General features: G+C 40.9%; 1 protein-coding gene across 1 annotated transcript; it reads left to right on the top strand.

The window, feature by feature from the left end:
* Positions 1-2,181: 2,181 nt before the first annotated feature.
* On the top strand, positions 2,182-17,895 carry asic1c (acid-sensing (proton-gated) ion channel 1c; the record flags this gene model as incomplete). The annotated part of the gene is made up of 11 exons (XM_079223984.1): positions 2,182-2,823; positions 5,658-5,808; positions 6,309-6,436; positions 11,219-11,369; positions 11,459-11,515; positions 11,939-12,092; positions 12,320-12,411; positions 12,770-12,849; positions 13,560-13,631; positions 16,617-16,669; positions 17,817-17,895. The coding sequence occupies 11 exons, from the start codon at positions 2,182-2,184 to the stop codon at positions 17,893-17,895; spliced, it is 1,659 nt and encodes a 552-aa protein (XP_079080110.1).
* Between the last annotated feature and the right edge of the window lie 1,222 nt (positions 17,896-19,117).

Genomic DNA, 19,117 nt, shown 5'->3' with positions numbered 1-19,117 from the left:
TCATTGGTTTTGATTAAAGGGAAGCATTTCAATCAGTGTAAGAAAAGCTGGACACTTACACTGCAGCATTTAGTGAGACGATGTGTGTAGATGAGAATTGCACCACAGATAAATGAGACACTTTACAGCCTTCGGTCTTCTTCTGTAGAGCAAAACTGATGACATAAATGATGCCTCAAGTCATTTTTTAATCCACAACTTCCAAACTATGAGTCTATGTTCTACCCACTATTACTAAAGAAAATAATTTCACATTTAAATACACTTGATTTGGTATTTTCAATGAGTTAAATGAGAATGTATATATATTTGTTATAATCGTGCATGACGTATGAAGCTATAAAAACAGGAGCTTAGCTCAGCTTAGCTAAAGACATCTCTAAAGTTGGCTAAAATGCTATGTATTGTTTAATTAAACTACATAAAATCTGAAGTGCACAAACAAGAAGTTGTGCACGGTGACTTCCTGGAGTCTCTGCTGGAAACAGGCAAGATGTTTCCCCCTGCTTTTAGTTGATGCTAAGCTAAGGGCCTGCTAGCTCTGCCTTCATATTTAGCGAACAGATATGGGAGCGATGTCGAAGTTCTCATCTCACGCTCAGCAAGAAGGAGGTCGAACTATGTCTGAAAAGTAAAACTTGTCTTTTCACATTTGCTAAATTTTCACAACTATATGGTTGAAGATGAAACACGGGACATGGAAGCGGCAATCTTGAAGAATTTCATTTAAATCATTGTTAGGTCACTATCAATTGCAGAAGGAGGAAACTCAGTGATGATTGAGTCTGCGGTCCACTGAGGATATATTGCAGTATTACAAATGTCCACCCTTTTCTGTTATATATTTAAACTAGGTAGGAATCAAGTTGTTTTAGTCCAATTCATCCTTTCTCAACTTTGCAAATGACACACTGCTCCAAAGTGTTGCATTACACAGTAATCCAACACTTCTCTACTTTTCTGAATCCTTTTTTTTTTTTTTTACAACCTCAGTCTCCACAGCTGTGATCAGGTTACTCAGCCAACAGTCACATTACAGACTGAAAAGATTCCAGCTAACATAAGGAAAAAATAGTCTCAGTGTGAAGCTGAGCCTTCTGCCAAACAGAATCCTCTGATGGTCTCACATAAACGGAGCAAAGCACCTTTAAAATCTTCCAGAGCCACACATTTTGCATGCAACAGGATGTCAGCCCTCATTGCATTGCATTTGTAAAATTATATTTGAAATTGGCGGAAAAGACAAACTAGGAAATGTGCCACAACCGACATTCCCAACACATTTTGAAGAGGATTTTGCTGTGTTTTTCTCCAACTATCCGGCTCCCCTCAGTTATCAAAGACTCCAGGCTTCATATTTTTTTTCCCAGTTGCAGAGTTTTGTTATGACAATTATTTCTACTTTCATTGATACCACCCCCCCACACCTCCCACCCCCACCCCCACCCACCCCCTCCCCTGTCTCTCTGTGCCATTGGAGGTCTACTTCATCACCGGAGGAAAACAATTTCATCCACTGGCTCCACCTCATTCTCCATTCGCATGTAGAGAGAGTGTGTGGAGAGGCAACAAGCTGTATATTCCTTTCTGCAGGCTGTAAGTCAACAGTGTAAAAAGCATCTCTTCAATCTGTGGAAAAAGGGAGGAGTTTGGGTTCCGGGCAGCTACTGCACAAAGAGAAAAAACACCGAAATCTGCAAGTATTGTCTGGCACTGGAGAGGGAGATGGAGGAGTGAAAGATCAGAGCAACAGGGGTAAGCCTCTCCGGATTTTCAAATTGATTGCCTCTGGGAGTGAAGCCGTCGCTCACATCTGCAATTATCACGTCCATTTATCTGTTGATGAAGGACTGGTGATGGTTACGCTTGATGGTTTTTGTTAATGGAGTGATTCAGCTGTTTCTCTCATAAAGGAATCAGTATGTAAATCATTTTTACCTCCCCTAAGGAGATCAGTTCCCTTTCTTTTTTCTTCTTCTTTTTTTCTTTTTATATCTTCACGGTAAAGAATTTTCAATCCTGAACAGTGGGACAGCTGCACAGTCGCTGCTACCTGGAATCTGTGATGCACAAACCTGGACATGGTAGTGGAGAAAGCCATTGTGTGTAAATTTGGGATGTCTGGGGTGGGCTACTGAGAAAACAGCATATAGTGAAGCGCCTGCCTTGACACAAGCAATTATGGTTAAAGCAGCCCCATCCGAAGCAGCCGCCCTGGGGCCACACAATGGCAATGATGCCCAAGAGACCCGTCTCCCTAAACCTGAGTCCAGCTCGTTGAAACCGACGTTGAAAGAGATCACAGTCAGTTTCATAACGAGGACCAAAATCCACGGTTTGAAGTTCATCTTCTCTCCGGACAAGTCGAAACCGCAGCGGGTCATCTGGATCATGGCCTTCTTTGTTTGTGCGAGTCTCCTGTGCACCTGGTCCTGGAATCGAATCCTCTACCTGATGTCCTACCCTGCCATCACTAAGATCTACATGGTGTGGGCTCACAACATGTCCTTCCCAGCCGTCACTTTCTGCAACAAAAACGTGTTCCGCGTGTCCTCCCTGACCAAGGATGACCTGTATAACAGCGGCTACTGGATGGACCTCATGTACCCAAACCACACCGTGATGGAGAGGAGCCTGTCCATCCTCAAAGACAGCCACAAGCAAGGTATCCTAAGCCTGCTGGACTTCGCCAACTACACCCCGCCCCCTGATTACAGCGTCAACACCACCGAGATGATGGGTCGCCTCGGCCACCAGTTGGAGGACATGCTGCTGGAGTGCAGGTTCCGAGGGGAAACCTGCACCTACAAAAACTTCAGCACTGTATGTACAGAAAGAAATATGGTGTTTGTCAGGTGTGGATATGAATGTCGTTTACAAGGTGTATTAATAATTCATGTGAGCCTTTTGACGACGCAGCCTCGTTCTCTCGGGGTGTTTTAAGGTGTCGATGTTTCAAAGCTTGCAAACAAGAAAGCCTGTCCTGTTTCTGCCTCTCACACAAACAGCGTGTTCCTTATTAAACTTCACGTCCTGAAAAAGTCACTCAAGGAAGCAAATACAATGTAACCTTCATGTTGTGGTGGAAAAGCAAGTGTCCTGTCATCATCAGTGCATCTACGTTACAGCTTTTTCCGAGTCGGTCGCCGGCGAGTTCTCAAGATTTCCAGTTGCTTAAACGCCTTTTTTGCTTTATGTCCCGTGACAACAGAATTAAGGAAGAAAGATTCAAGCATTAATAATTCAGATATCGTAAATCAGTTCAAATTAAAATTGTAGCTTTCCTAATTAAATCTCTGGAGGGCAGGTAGAATATACGGTCTTGCTTCAACAATGCAGCGGAGGGTATACACATCCTATAACCACACCTAGAACATCATCAGAAAATATTTAAAAGGCTCAATGGAGAAACTATAGTATGCCTGCAGAGGGACTCATTTATTTCTACTGCAGTGAGAATAATTCATATCTGGGAACACACTCTGAGATTTAACACACTAACCTGTCACTGGCATTGCATTTAACTACCTGCCTTTATATAGATCTGAATATCTATACAGTCATAAGAATCAAACTTGTGACCGTGACTGTTGAAATGCAAAGTCCTGCACACTGCAATATGCCGGTTGTCCACGGAGTTCTTCTCTGTTTTGCACAAACCCGCGCAGATGCACAATCTTTAACATCGCGGTCTGATTGGGTGCCGCAATTGGGATTTAAACGGTGTTGTGTTCTCCTCATCTTCGGCAACACATGGCGTGGCTGCGGTGAGACTGAATGGAGCTCCCGTTTTATCTGAAACTTAAATCAGAAATCTTTAAAAACAGGTCCCTTGTCACTTTGCAGACCTCATTAGCCAGCAGGGGGAAAAGGACCAAAGCGCTGTCTCCGTCTGTCTGAGCCGCGCGTGTAAGTCTGTCTGTGTGTGGACACGGAACGCCGCTTCTGATCTCCTGGGACCGGCTTTGCGATGCAGGGTTTTTGCTCTTAGATCGACCTCACACCACTATGTAGCAGAAATGAACCAATAGAAGACTGCTGCAGTTGATGTATGGCCTGTTGTTGTTTACCAAGTACGGATATTTGGACGAGCCTGATCATTAATGTCCAAAGTATATGGCTCGATGCAGCAATTCATAGTTTTACAGTAAAGGGTGTCATAGTGAAGCAAAAGAAGGCTCTTAATTCAATATTTGTATTTTATGAGGAACTGAATACCTAAGTCTGACAATTAAACATTAATAAATAATGTTGAAATTCCCATCGAATTTATTGCATTGAAATATTTTAGTTGAAAACCAACTTCATGACATCTATATGTGGTTTGAACGGCCCTTTTCCAGACTGTAATTTCAATTTCATAGATTCCAATCAGCCTTGATGAGTTTGAATTTTGGTGTCTGAATTTCATCATGCACCTTCCGCCTAGAAAAATTCCTCGTTTGTGTAAACATTCCTGGCAAATAAACGGTTTCTGATTCTGGTCAATACAATTTTAAATGTTTTTTTGTGTAATTGGGCTTTTTTTTAATTTTCTTTGGGATGCCTATACAATTTTGAGTTTTATTATTATTATTATTAAGCCTTTCTATGCCTCCATAGTTTCATGATGGTTGATGATTTTCCAGTGTCGTTGTGACTCATTTACAATCACCCCATTTCAGTGTGTAGCTGTTTTTTGGGATCACAAACTAGCAGATGTTGATGCGTCTGTAAGTGTGATGAACTTATGGGTGGAAGCCATGACAGCACTGTAGGAGTTGTCACAGTTTAACATGGTATAGAACTAAAACAACAGCAGTCTCTTTTGCAGGTTCTTATATTGTGTTGACATGCAGGAGGAATAGATATTCTAGTTCCTCAGAGTGTTGCATAACAAATCAATTATACAGTTTGATAGTCTTATCGCACATTGATGAACTTATCTTGAGTTTACTCAACCCCTCAAGCCGTATTCTGAAGCTTTCTTAGTCTTTATCCAAACTTTAGAGTTTGACTGATTTATTTTTCCTGGTTTGGTAGAGGATGGATCATTTTCCTATCACAGGGAAAATCCAATAACTCATGGGGGGGTGGTACCTGTCAACTGTAAGCACTGGTGCAAAAGCTGAAAATAAACACCGTAACTCAAGCCAACTGGATTAATTAAATGGGAAAGTTATTTGGTGTGAGCGATGTTACTGTAGAGAGAGTGCACATCAAACGCTAAGTACCGCTGAGCTTTACTGGCGCAGGTTCGGTCTCTCAAGGAGTTTGTAAGTCAAGAGACAAACAAATATCTTTTACAAACCCAATTTGAAGTTAGTCTGTCTGTCCAGAGACCTACCACCTCAGATGTTTCTTATTTAATGACTGCAAAATAGTACATTCACCCCAACTTACTCGGGGGAAATCTGCAGTGAAATTGGGTAAAGATTGATAGCTGCTGCTGGCTGCTGCTAAGGAAAGCTCATTAATTCCTCAAATCAGAGCCAGGTGCCTGTTTAACGCCAGCACTGCTTTCTCAGATAATCACAAAGCCTCTGCAATGATTAGCTGTCCTGCGCAATTACCGGCTGCCATGTAATACATCTCGTACAGGTGCACGATGTACCGCAGAGCGGCCGTGACTTCTCGTTAAATGCCCCTTGTTTTCTGCTGTGCTCTTTCCCCCACAGATTTACACGCGCTACGGAAAATGCTACACGTTCAACTCTGGATTAGACGGCAACCCCTTGTTGACCACGTTGAAAGGCGGCACGGGGAACGGCCTGGAGATCATGTTGGACATTCAGCAGGACGAATACTTGCCGGTTTGGGGAGAGACAGGTCAGTGTGGTAACATTTGAACTCTTCTGTGAAAATCTATTGGTCACTAATGACCTTTTGTAACACAAGGATGCATCACTTCATAGATAACAAACTTCCAAGATTTTCCCAGGTCTCCACATGCACTTTCACTGCTAAATATACTGAATTTCCACGACACACAAGTGACTGTTTAATAGCGTATTATCTTGATGTGTTCCTCCAGCTGTACAATTGACGTCCAGTCTTATAAATTATATCCGTTGGCATTATGTCTTCAAATCCACAACGCCCACTGCATCGTGCATTCATATCGTATTTACAACATGCAATCTTTGGTTGTAAATCTGCTTAATGCCGTTCCGCCTCTCTAACGTTTGAGTCTGCAGGCATCACCTTTCTTTCAGCATGGCCTTCAGGGGCACTTTAGGCACAGTCATCAGTGGCAGAGCCACAAAAAAGCGGGTTTCCATAGGCGACCGCACTTGTTGTTACATTTTTCTGGCGTGCTGTATCCACAGATGAGACCTCCTACGAAGCGGGCATCAAGGTTCAGATCCACAGCCAGGACGAGCCGCCCTTCATTGACCAACTGGGATTTGGTGTGGCCCCTGGTTTTCAAACTTTTGTGTCATGCCAACAACAACTGGTAGCTAATGTTCGGCCTCCTCCCCTCCGACATCAACCTTTTTTTTTTTTTTTGCTCTGCTTTTTTCTGTGTTTGTCGCTGAATCCTCGGCAGCCAGTGCCCATCACCTCTGTGTCAGAGACCCTTAGTGTGGGAAATGTGTAGTTGAGGTGTGTTACAAACACCCAGTGTTTCTTGGTACATGAAGCTGGGATTATAGCTGCCAAGGAATATTGATAGAGCAGGACAAAGTAATGATTGGATGCAAGCACACATGCATGCTGTGCCAAAAGAACCTCAGACTTCACAAAAATATGTGGCAGCTCAGTTTGTTTTACGTTTAATAATGAGTCTTCTCTGCTTTTAGAATATCAATTTATTTGGATGTTGGGAAAAAAAGTCACACGGCCATGGTCAGCCGGCTTCAAAACAATAATTATAATTCATAAAAGATAAACCCATTGGTGGGTTTCTTATAATAAACACCCTTTTAAGGACATTTCTCACTGAAATCATTGCGAGCCAAAATCCGATGATTTGAAAGACTTTAAATAACTGACTTCAGAAGACGCCCTCTCAAGATTTGTGGTGTCTTGAGGGAAAGATATTAATGTGATCATCCTATTTTTATGTTAAATTGAACCATTAAAAGAAGCCTGGTTCACCCGTCATCATATTAGTTTATCTTTTGTGCGCGTTGTTGGATGAGAAAGATGACCTGCAGCTATTTTGAAGACTGATTTTGGAAAAGCGGTAAAATGAATGTTCTCGCACACAATATCAAGGGAGGCAAAAAAAAAAAGCCTCCGGACGGTTTTGTGGTAAATTAGTTTCTCACCCTCAACTATGCCCTCACTCCCGTCAGCAAGGGATGGAAAGTAATAACTGTAGATATGCCAGAATTGATCGAGAAAGCCTGTGCTCAAGGTCATAACACTGAGCTTACATGGACGTCCCATCCAAATGTAATGAAACTGTCCAGCAGTCATGTGATGTTGCTAAGACAACACATCCAAATTGGGCCTCTTTTATCTTTTATCTCCACTAGAATTGCAGACAAGCCAAAAATGAAAAAATCTTTTGTTTTCTAAATGGAAACAGTGGCAGACAAGGAAATATCCTCTGACAATTGAAAAAAAAAGAAACCTCCTTGTAAGTCACAAGAAAATGGCGCCTGTGCCACAAAGGATTTTAGGATTTTATAATGATTACCTCTGAGATCAAGTGTGTTCTTGTATTGTGCCGCAGGCTCATTAAACTGTCCAACCACATAATCAGTCCTTGTGAAGTCTTGAGGTAATGGATACTCCAGCAGTCAATCTAATTCATTACTTGCGAAATTAATCGAGCCTAATTTAAATGATTTTGCTCCTAAATGTAATGGTCTTGGTCAGTTTTACGAGCATGAGATAAATGATGAAATGAAAATCTTCCAGCATTGTGTTGGCAGAATAACATGGGATGCTTGAGGCAGAGTTTGGTCTCCTAAAACAGACACTACACCACAAAGATGAACAAATACTATTTTTTGGAGGACATTTTGAAACATGTTATATTTCTTTTTCCTCTTTCTCCTCACGCGTGTTGCAGAATGCTCCAAGTGTCTCATCATTCAGCCATCTAGAAGTGAACAGGTCATTAATCACCTATATCAATCACCATCTCAAAGTCTCCTCCTGAAAGCAAAAGTACACAGATTGCCATTTATAATCGGGACTTGAGCGCCCACGCCAGTGACAGCTGAAAGACGTGTTTACGGCCTCGGACATGTGCTAAATTAATTACACTGTCATTAAAGGCTGGCCAGCATTAATTTCAGTCAGTCTCCAATGAGTACAGCGACACTGCTCTTAGCGAAATAACAGACAACATGATGAAGCTATAAGAAGACTTGTGGGATCGGAGAGACATGAAGACACCACCAAATTTTAGGGAAGAATTCTGGAGTGTTTGAAATTAAAACCTGAGTGGATCAACGTATGCTGACATAGTACAGTATACATACAGTATGAAATTGTCGCGGCAAAAATGTACTTTACTAGGTGTTAAGTCTTTTTAAATTGAAATTATGAATATCGTAAAACCAAAACATATTTATTCTTTCAAGAAGAGGCTCAGTTACACAGAGACCCAACGATTCTGTGAAAGTGAGCGCTGAAGAGAGAATACAGCACAGCATTATAAAGACAGTTTACAGGGGTGGAGGCTGTTGTTGGAATATTCTGCTTTGCAATATACCAACAAAGGAGTACTTATCAGCGTTGTCACATATAGATGCATACCCAGCAAAGAGGGCTTTGTCAGCGTCCATACATCTTAACATGTAAACGTAAGTCCTTTATTCATCCACAGGAGAGGATGTGCATGCTACTTAGACAGCTGCTGCATAAACCACAAATCTCACAATGCAGTCATTGACAGTATTACTCAATAACAACCTATAAAGCAGTTGACCTATATAAGAATACAAGATACTCATAAGAATAAAAAATTCCCATTACAATATATTACGAAAAGTAGTTTTTTGTCCGTTTTCATACGAACGTCCAGCGAGACAATGCGTCCTTTTTACGCTTGTTACATGCATACAGTCTTCCATCTTTAAGTCTAAGAAAAGATTGTTGTCTCAAATCAACATTGACTTCTCATTTCACATGGCTGACAGATGGGTGTTTGTTGGACTCAACCACCACCCCGTGTGGGCTTTTGCAGTCTTTATACTCCTTAGTTCACGACTACGTGGACATCTAAAAATGTCATTGATATCTTTTTTGTAGGTATAGCTACGAATGCCGGATGAGAAAAGCCTGACAGGCTGTCTTCTGTCCCTCGCCTTGCTGTTGCTCCTCCTTTAATATTTTTGATAATCATGTGGGCTGTGTTCCCTAGATGAGACGTCCTATGAGGCCGGCATAAAGGTGCAGCTTCACACTCAGTCAGAGCCTCCTTTCCTCCACGAGCTGGGCTTCGGGGTCGCCCCCGGCTTCCAAACGTTCGTTTCCAGCCAAGAGCAGCGGGTAGCGTATGACTGTTCGGGCTTGCTGCATGCCACAGTTACTGTATCGTTAAATTGCCACACACCCATAAGTAAGTTCCACACTTTCATGTGCTGGTCCTCCCCTCCCCCTCCCTCTCCCCTGAGAAATGGATCCATCTGTCCCCCTCTATGTGTGGCTGAAGCGAAACAACATCCAACAACATCTGCAGTTGCCATTGTCTTCTGTCTCATATTGGTCAGTAAAAAGAGCATCTAATGGGTTTCATTCCAGCTTTAATCCATTCATCCGAGTCTGTATCTCATCAAAGCTGTTGTTTGGCTTTACCCTCTCACCACCACGTACATTACTTTGGTTTGTTTTGCCTTTGCGCTATCGGGGCGATCCACTGGAACGCTACTTAACGTCTTCTGCAAGGGACCAGACAATGTGTTTCATTTGGTTTTATTACCCATGAAGACCTGGGCATTGTTTTTTAAACTCCAGTTATGACAGCTTGTGGGCTAGGAATGGAGTTCAATAAGGGCTAAATAATGTTTGCCGGTTTGTTTCCACTCCGTGGGTGAACTGCGCTTCATCTCTGTTACTTTTTATCGAGTAACTGACCATTAGATTGTCAGAGTAAGCCGTGTTGGGACTGCTGGGGAAGATGGAGACTTACAGTGAACCTTAATGTGACAAAAGCAGCATCGATCAATGCCAAAGAAGCCGTTGGCATTGATTGTTGGCGAGCTCCCACTGCAATTAGCAACTATATGCTCCAATGCCCAAGCAAGCATCGCTGGCCTTCATAAATAATTGGTTTGTTTTTGTCATGAAAATGAGTAGTAGACACGCATTATCATAAACTGCTGTAAACAAGACTTTTTTAAACGAACTGCAAGTCTTGTTGGTGGTTAAATGTCGGTACATCCACAAAAAAAAGCACACGGGGCACATTGCTGCAGTTATAAGATGAGCACCATGGGTCTAATGTTTATTGTGAACCAAAACGTTAAAAAAAGGCATTAAAAAGGAATTAAATATTCCTAATTAGTGGATTAATTTAGGATTCCCTGCGTTACTCTTATATGAACAGTAATGACCTCCTCTTCAACCTTTTAATGAGAGTTTTACCTCTAATGAGACTGCAGACGGACTTCACTTCTTTATTTAATTCACAGGGCTTCGCAGTTCAGAGTATTTTTATAATAAACTCCCATGGGCTTCGATTAGAATGTATGTATAGTTAATCAACAATAAAAGCCCTTTTATGAGCTTCTGGAGAATAGTTTATTCATTGGGAATACATCAAATATTTGCTATAAAATAGGATGTAATGCCGTATACGGTCTATTCAATTTCGGTTCATTTATTTGTTCATTCAAAAACTGTTTATCGTTCTGAATTCTGTTCCCAGGGTTGTAAAATGTGTCCATTAATTGTGGTGTCCTGTCTGAATCTACATATTTTACAGATTTCTATTAAGCCTGTCTCTATTCCCATGGTATTCTGCTTCTTACCGGGGACTAGACCTGCATCAGTAATGTTCTGCATGACGTCTGCTTGCTGCCGCACATGAGCAATTACGTTATGTCTGACTGGACATTTTGTGCCAATATTGTCTCAGTGCACATTTTCATTGAAATGCTTCTTTCTTTCTTTCTTTTCTTTCCTTCTTTCTTTCTTTTTTTCTTAAGTTTGAAGCCTCTGTGTTGGGTTTTGTGAGCTTGTTGTCCTCTTCAGTACTTCAGGTGTACTGGGCTTGCATCGTGTTTTTTGCTGTGCACTGACATACTGAGGAGAAATCTGCTGTTTGCTCTTTCAGCTTCAGTACCTCCCGCCGCCTTGGGGAGATTGCAAGTCTACTCCCATAGACTCTGAATACTTCTCCACGTACAGCATCACCGCCTGCCGCATCGACTGTGAAACGCGGTACCTGCTGGAGAACTGCAACTGCCGAATGGTTCACATGCCTGGTATGATTTCAGGAAGACAGAAATGTTGCAAATGCTTTTTTTTTATATTACATGTCTAATTAGTTTCACCTTTATGTTATTTCAAACAGGGACCTCAACAGTTTGCACACCCGAGCAGTACAAAGACTGTGCTGACCCAGCTTTAGGTGAGCCCGCACACTTTAGTGCATACGTGTAAGATTTTAGTGCATTAATGTCGGAATTCAGCAGCAGTGGGACTATTTGAGCGTTTAAATAATAGCTGTGTAGTTTTTACTTAAAATTACTTTAATCTCAGACAGTGCTGAAGCAAAAATAATAAAGTCAAATCATGGTTTAAAAGTTCCATTAGGGGGATTTGTGATGCGTCTATGCTTCGCCGATGTCACATAAATCTCATAGAGCTTTTTTTTCCTCCCTCTTCTGTATTATCACTTCAGTCATTATTTGCTTTCATGGAAAGTGAACGATGGCAGCGAATGTAGTTTTTCAGTTGTGTGCGGAGACATTTTTAGGGAGCTTCTGTATGCAGGTTTGTTTGATTCTTGGCAGTGGTCACAATATTTTGAAATAACTTTGATCATCCACAGACTTTTTGGTAGAGAAAGACAACGATTACTGTGTCTGTCAGACCCCCTGCAACATGACTCGCTATGGCAAGGAGCTGTCCATGGTTAAGATCCCCAGTAAGGCATCTGCTAAATATCTGGCTAAGAAATACAACAAAACTGAGCAATATATTGGGTAAGTATTGTCTGGTAGCAGTCTGTTCTTCAGATCTTTTCTTCCCTCTGTTGATGGCTGGATGGATGTGTTGTTGCATAGCATGACCCGGGTCTCCATCGTTCACCTTCAATGTAACAATAATGAAAGATAGTTACACAGGAAACGTGAAATATCACTTGGTGTCATGGAAGATCAACAAAAGTAAACTTTTTTGGGGTGTGCTTTCTTGTCTGTTCTCTCTCCAGAGAAAATATATTGGTCATGGACATCTTCTTTGAAGCTCTGAATTATGAGAAGATTGAGCAGAAGAAGGCTTATGAAATTGCAGGGCTTCTCGGTAAGAATCTCTCACATTGTCAGGTTCATTTTGACAGAAAAGGTGTGGTTGAGCTCGGTATCGGCGCTCTCAGCCGACCCCACCCCCTTCGCACATTTCACATTGCGTGTTCACGCCAGGCGCTTTGAGGCTTCCTCTTTGAACATGTGAAACAGGCTGAACACATTTTCATAATCTGATGTGCTTGCAAGGGCAGAACTGCTGGTTGGGTCTGATGAGAAGTTTGGGCTGGATGGACACTTTTGGCCTCCCCCGCTCAGATTACTCAGAGAGATACTGAATTAGAAGTGACAGTGCTTTCATGCACCATTGTTCAATTACTGTACCTGTCCATATCTGTTCATCTCTCTTCTTCTAGGTGACATTGGAGGTCAGATGGGGCTGTTTATCGGAGCCAGCGTCTTAACAATACTGGAAATATTTGACTACCTATATGAGGTAATGTGATAGCTTTGAACCTATAAACGTAAATATAATTGTAATTATTAATCTTTAATCTTGTTCTTCTGTCTACAAAGACACATAGTTAAGTGTAACACTGTACAACAAACTGATTTTTGTTTTTACCCCATGTAAAATATGGGGTTTGTCTACGCTTTCTGGATGACAGTAATACATTTTAATATATTTATACAGTTTGTGTTTAATCTTAAAGGAATAGTTAGACGTTTTGGGAAATGCGCTTATTCAGATCTTTAATTTAACTAAACCAAGTAGGTTTGTTGCCTAAATTTAAGGATATTTCTGACAGAGAAGGCAAACTTCTCCCATGTGCTTATGTCTGTACAATAAATATGAATCTACAGCCAGCAACTAGTTAGCTTTGCTCATCATAAGTACTGAAAACAGCTGGAAACGTCTCAACTTGATCTGTCTGAAGGTAACAAAACCTGCCTTCCAGCATCCGTAAAGTGTACTTATTCACACGCAATATTTTGTTTGTTAAATGTGAACATAAAAATTAGGTGTAAAAGTGTCGTTGCGAGTAGTATTAATCATCTGATCTGACTCTCTGCACAATAACAAATAAGCGTATCTTCCAAAATGTAAATGTAACATATTTTTTACTGCTAATGTCTGGTCTGAATGGCACTAAACAGGATGTTTTCCATCTTCGAATAATGTGCGTCTCATATTTTTCCGTTTAGGTGTTTAAGGATAAGGTATTGGGCTACTTCATACGGAAGAAAAGACCTCAGCGTTGTCAGAGCGACAATCTGGTAATTTTAGTCTCTCGGAATGCATTTGACTGAATGGACTGAATGTGAAGTATGAAATGAGCCTCAGGAACAACAATAACAACACAATGTCTGCGCACACTGGAAATGCTTTTAATGAACGGCACCAGAGAGAAAACAAAACCACACCGCACTAGTCATTACTTTCAATTTCCTAGAGCTGCATTGTGCTAGAAAACATAACCATAAATAATATATTTTGGTTTTATTGCACTCTATGAATGCATAATAAGTGTATCTAATATTACGCGCATATGGTACTTTAGTGACATGGTGAATATTATACAGGAGCAGCGCAGATTATGCCCTATGATGACACAAATCTGCAATAGTTTGGAGGGAATACAGATGAGTATTTACAAGGAGCCAACTCTCCCTGGAAGCTTCTTATTACGCATCTTTTTATGCCTCCGCACCGACAAAAACATTATGTTCGAGTTGTCGGGTTTTCGGTCGGTTCGATTCTCGTGAACGTGATATCTTGGGAACGCCTTGAGCAAATTTCTCCAAATTTGGCGCAAGCATCCACTTGCACTCAAGGATGAACTGATACAGATTGTAGTGGTCAGAGGTCCGTGTGACCGCACAAAACACGCTTTGGGCCGTAACTCAAATGTCTAATAGGACAAACATCATGAAAGTGATGACGTTTTGGACAGACACGGATGTAAACTGCCACATGACGTTTAACCGTGAGGTGGTAATTCTAGTTTGTGGTTTATCAAATGTTTTGCTCCTTGAGTTCCCTTAGAAGGGAATTGTCTGACCTTTTGGATACAATTGTTTTCATGACTCATAAACTGCTTCTTACATTTAGAGTTTATAGCCCTTACCGTAGTTTATTGCACACAACAACACACTTTTGAGTATTTGCACAATACACAGTAGCCCTTGATCTTGTTATTACAGTCGGTTAGAGTCGGAAAAGCTGCTATTGAACTGTATTTGCCACTTTATGTCTAGCAGTATGATGAGAGGAATTGGATTAATGTAAAAGGGTGGAAGAATGAGCATACAATGATTCTAAAGAAATCTAGAGATGTTATTAACTTTTCATGATCAACTCATTTTCAAAGCCTTCAAGGTAATGAAATCCGTTTTAACTTCAAAATTAAAGCTGGAATAATATGGGGCATCTCTGTCCAACCCTAAATCACAGCATTCTGTGAAGCCCAGGGGTTTTACAGTGCACCTCCACTTCCCCTGCAGATGTAATCTTTATACAGAGCAGTTCAGGAATTATTCATAACTGAAATGCACCTACTTATTATTAGTAATCAGCAAATGTTCAGCACACTGCTGCTGACTCAACCCTTTACTGGCTTTACTAGCCTTTACTGTAGAATGTCTAATGTATGCACCTTCCGCCTAGCAAAATTCCTCGTTTGTGTAAACATTCCTGGCAATAAACGGTTTCTGATTCTGATTCTGAGAATGGTTGATATACTCACTGTGCTGTCAAGTTCCAATGTTTCAGAACAAAGTGAGATAGCAAGTAAATTAATAACTTTTAAGGAGTCCCAAAAGTAAGTTGCCAGGGTCCACTTTAATTTGTTTTTTCATTGACCCTCTGTTCTTAAAAAATGCTTATTTTGTTGTGTATGTGGACAACATTAATCTGTTCTCTGCTGCAACCAGCATCAAATTAGTTTCATACTATGCTTCACACCATTACAAAATGGGTGATAATTAACACAGCTAATGCTAAATGATGTTCTTTTCTTTTCTACCCAGTGGCTCGGTTCCCGGTCTTGCTACTTGCAGCGTAGTTGCACTCAGTTAGATTACTGGAAACCAACACTTGAGATAAACTTTTTTTTAAACATGCTTTAATAAATTGAAATTACATTTCTCCAAAAATTATTAAACTTTCCTTTCAATGCGAAAAGAACATCATTTGGCAATCTAGAAAAAAATCTAAACAACCACTTAATCCAGTTATTTTCAACACATGAGGGCCACTGGTGGTGTCTCAAAGCCTCTAATCCCTCTCTGCAACTCATCGTCGGGGTGGAAGCACCGACAAAAGCGAAAGCATTTCCTTTTTTTCTGGTGCCGCTTTAATCAAAAGCATTTTAGCAGGTTTGTGTGAATGGCAGAGGGTTCCTTTTGGTCCTGAGTACTGTATCCACCAGTTTGCATCCATTGTTGGCAGAATCTTGGAAATGCAAGCTCTAAATCTTTGTTGTGTGTCACACAAGCCCAAGACTTTTTCATTACCAGCAATTCAACATCATGCCTCTTTTTATTTCTCTTCAAATGGGTGAAAAGGCCGTGGGTTTGTCTCTGCATGTGGTTTGTGTTTGTGCATGCTCAGTTGCCTCGGGTTCAGGATTTAGTTCGACAGGTGAAGTGGAAGAAAAGATGGAAAGAAGTTGTTCATTCTCGACAGTAGAGGTGAAGATATTTTATTTTAATTCAAACCAACATATCAATGAAGGAGTTTTTTTTGGTCAGTCTGATTTTTGAGTGGCAGTCAAAGAAGCGTTTATTTAGTGGGCTGATATTTACAATATTTCATGCTTCTACTGGAGACAAACATAGTGTGATATTTACTGTATTCTGCCCCACTCATGTCATATGTTCACCTGCTTACAAGAAACCATCCTTTTGTACTTCCTTTCTCTCACATTCAATAACCGTTGTTTTCAACTAGTCCATTGTCACTTCTCCTCCTCAAATAATCCAACAGTATAATGCATTTAGTTGTTTATTCTCAATTCCAAGTTTGGCTTTCATTCTCTTTCGTGTTTGTCGACGCTTTCTGGATGACAGTAATCATCCGTTGTTTTCCCTACTTATGAAAAAGAACAGCCGTCTTCCTTTTTATACTTCAATAATATCACTGAGGGGGGAAACAGTCTCTCGCAGTATTCCCTGGCACGTTTACCTATTAGCATTTGCATTGTGTTTTATTTTCATTTCAGTCACCCTCACCCATCTTTCTTTTCATCATGTCTATTCCAGGAGTTTCCAGAGAACCCAACCAGCCCTGGTGTCACGCCTAATCATGCCCCCAGGTAGCACACCCCATTGATAATAGATGCTCCCTCCCATGCTGTCCCTCTCTTTCATACATACTTGAGACCATCTCATACATAATTTCCTCAGTGGCTACAAAGGATTTTGGTAGAAAAAGAGGGGTAATTATCCAACCGCAGTGAGCATTTTCAATATCTACCGTCGCGTCAGGGCAGATTAGTGTGGTGTGTATCTGTATTTATCGGCTCAACAGAAGTTGGTTGGATTCTCCAAGTGCATCATCATTTTGACTCTGCACTATACAATACTTGCTCCTTCCACTGAATAATGATGCTTTCTTTCCCAATAGGATAAAGCACAGTGCTCCTGTGAAAACAGATTACATATTTATTGAATTGTCGCACAAAAAGCTGATCCACACAAGATATATGTGTGTCCCCGCAGCACAGAGGTCCATTTAGAGGCAATGCATTTGAGGCTCGTGTCAGATAACATCACTAGATGCATTACTTTGTGATGTTATCACAGGTCTGCATGCAGTGAGTTTGCACAACATATAAATGGTTCTTTGTCTACTGGAATAGCCAGTTTTACCGTCGGGACTACCAATGATTGCTGTCCACATACAGTATCAGGAGTTATCTACTCAGCGAGCACTTTTGCACACACAGGGAGATGCAGACACATGTGGATGTTTCAACTTCCGTAACTATAAGAATTGAACACGCTAACAGCACTAAAAATATGCTGTTTTCTTTCTCTTCTCCCTCCTTTCATTCATCTCTCTCCATCGTCCCCTTATTTTTCTTTCTCTTCTCACTACCTGTGAAACATGTGCGATGTGGCTGATCTTGGAACTTCCAAATCTGTTTATATTTATTCCCTCATCATTTGTCCACACGTATGTTTCTGTCATTTGTGGCCCTCCATTATATGTCCTGTCCTTGTTTCTGATTATGCATTGTAACAATTTTGTTTTCTGCTCACTTTCTCCTTGCCACATACGTTATTTATGATCTTTTCTTCATTTCATCCATGTCCTTCCTTCGCCCCGGTCGCTCTCATTTTACCTGTGGCTCATTTATGTCCTACAACGTCGTCATCCTCACGACTTCCTTCATCGCCCCTCCCTTAACCCGGTTGAACTCGTCTTCCCTCCTTCCCCCCACCCCCTCTGTTTTGCAGAGCACCTGTGACACCCTCCGGAGTCACTCGGACAGTCTCGGATTCACGCCGAACATGTTACCTCGTCACCCGACTCTAGGCAACTTTGAGGAGTTTGCCTGTTGACAACATAAAGTCAGGGTTTTGGGAGTGGGGCGGCACATCTGGGGACTTGACAGCAAACTGTGAAATAATTTAATGTATTTAAACAGAAACCGGTTGAGTATATAACTCGAAAAACGTATAGTAGAGTTTATCAATGCCTGAATAGAAATAGAGTACTATCATCAGAAGAAAAAGAAGAAAAAGAGACCACTTCCAAAACAGAACTCAGGTTTAACTGCCATGTCAAGGTATCAGTGTTAATTTATTCATGTTTTCATTTTGTGGATTTGTTTTTCTTATGCAGACACTTTAGAGTTATACAATCAAGTGGAGAGAAATGTGTCTAGAAATGTGTGTGATGAGATGTAGCACTGTTGTGCTAGTCTTGCTGTACATCAATCCCCCCCAAAAAAGAAAAGAGAATCCACGTGGATTGGCATGTGTAGCATTGCAGTTCCTGAACAGTGTTACGTCTCCAGCATCTAACCAGTGCTGTAATGAGGGACCTTATACTGTCACCAGTTTGAACAGGAGAGCCTTTTTAGACCTCAATGAGCCGGTTGTTGGATAAAAGAGCTGCTCAATACTGAATCTAAACACCAGACGGGTGTTTAATGTTGCCTTTTGCTCCTGCGAGGTGTTGTTGATTGTCTCATGAGTTAGAGACTGTGCTTAATCGATTTAAAAACAGGAAAGGAACTTGATTATTTGTATATTTGCAATAATCTAGTTCTGTTCCATGCTGCAGGCTGAGACTACTGAATTGAATGTGTTTGTTAACTTTAGTCACTTTTTACATCCAGTAAGGATCTACAAAGAGTCAGGAGGCCCAAAAAGGCTGTTGATTGTATCTTTATATAGCTGACATTTCAATTCTTATTTTTTTCCCATTTTTGGGGGATAGTGTTGCTCTGCTGACTGTCACAAAAAAGGAAATGCGAGCATGCAGTTTGCTGCAGGATTTGTCCCTTATTATTTACATTGAATTCATTAGAAGTGAAACGCATCATGTTTTCCTTCTTACCTTTTTAATAATTCTCAGCTACGTGTTTTTCATGACTGTGTCTTAAAGTGTTCATCAGCACAATCCCCTGTGATAGTAATCTATTCTTATTTGACCATAAGTAGACTTAAAGGCTTGTTGGTGGCATTTCCAAACTTGACAGAAATTTGTAAATACCCGCAATCAAATGCCATGAAGAAATTCTATACTGCTC

Source organism: Taurulus bubalis, assembly GCF_910589615.1.
Source record: "Taurulus bubalis genome assembly, chromosome: 1".
In the NCBI taxonomy this organism is placed as follows: Eukaryota; Metazoa; Chordata; class Actinopteri; order Perciformes; family Cottidae; genus Taurulus; species Taurulus bubalis.
This window is presented reverse-complemented; position numbering and strand designations above follow the sequence as displayed.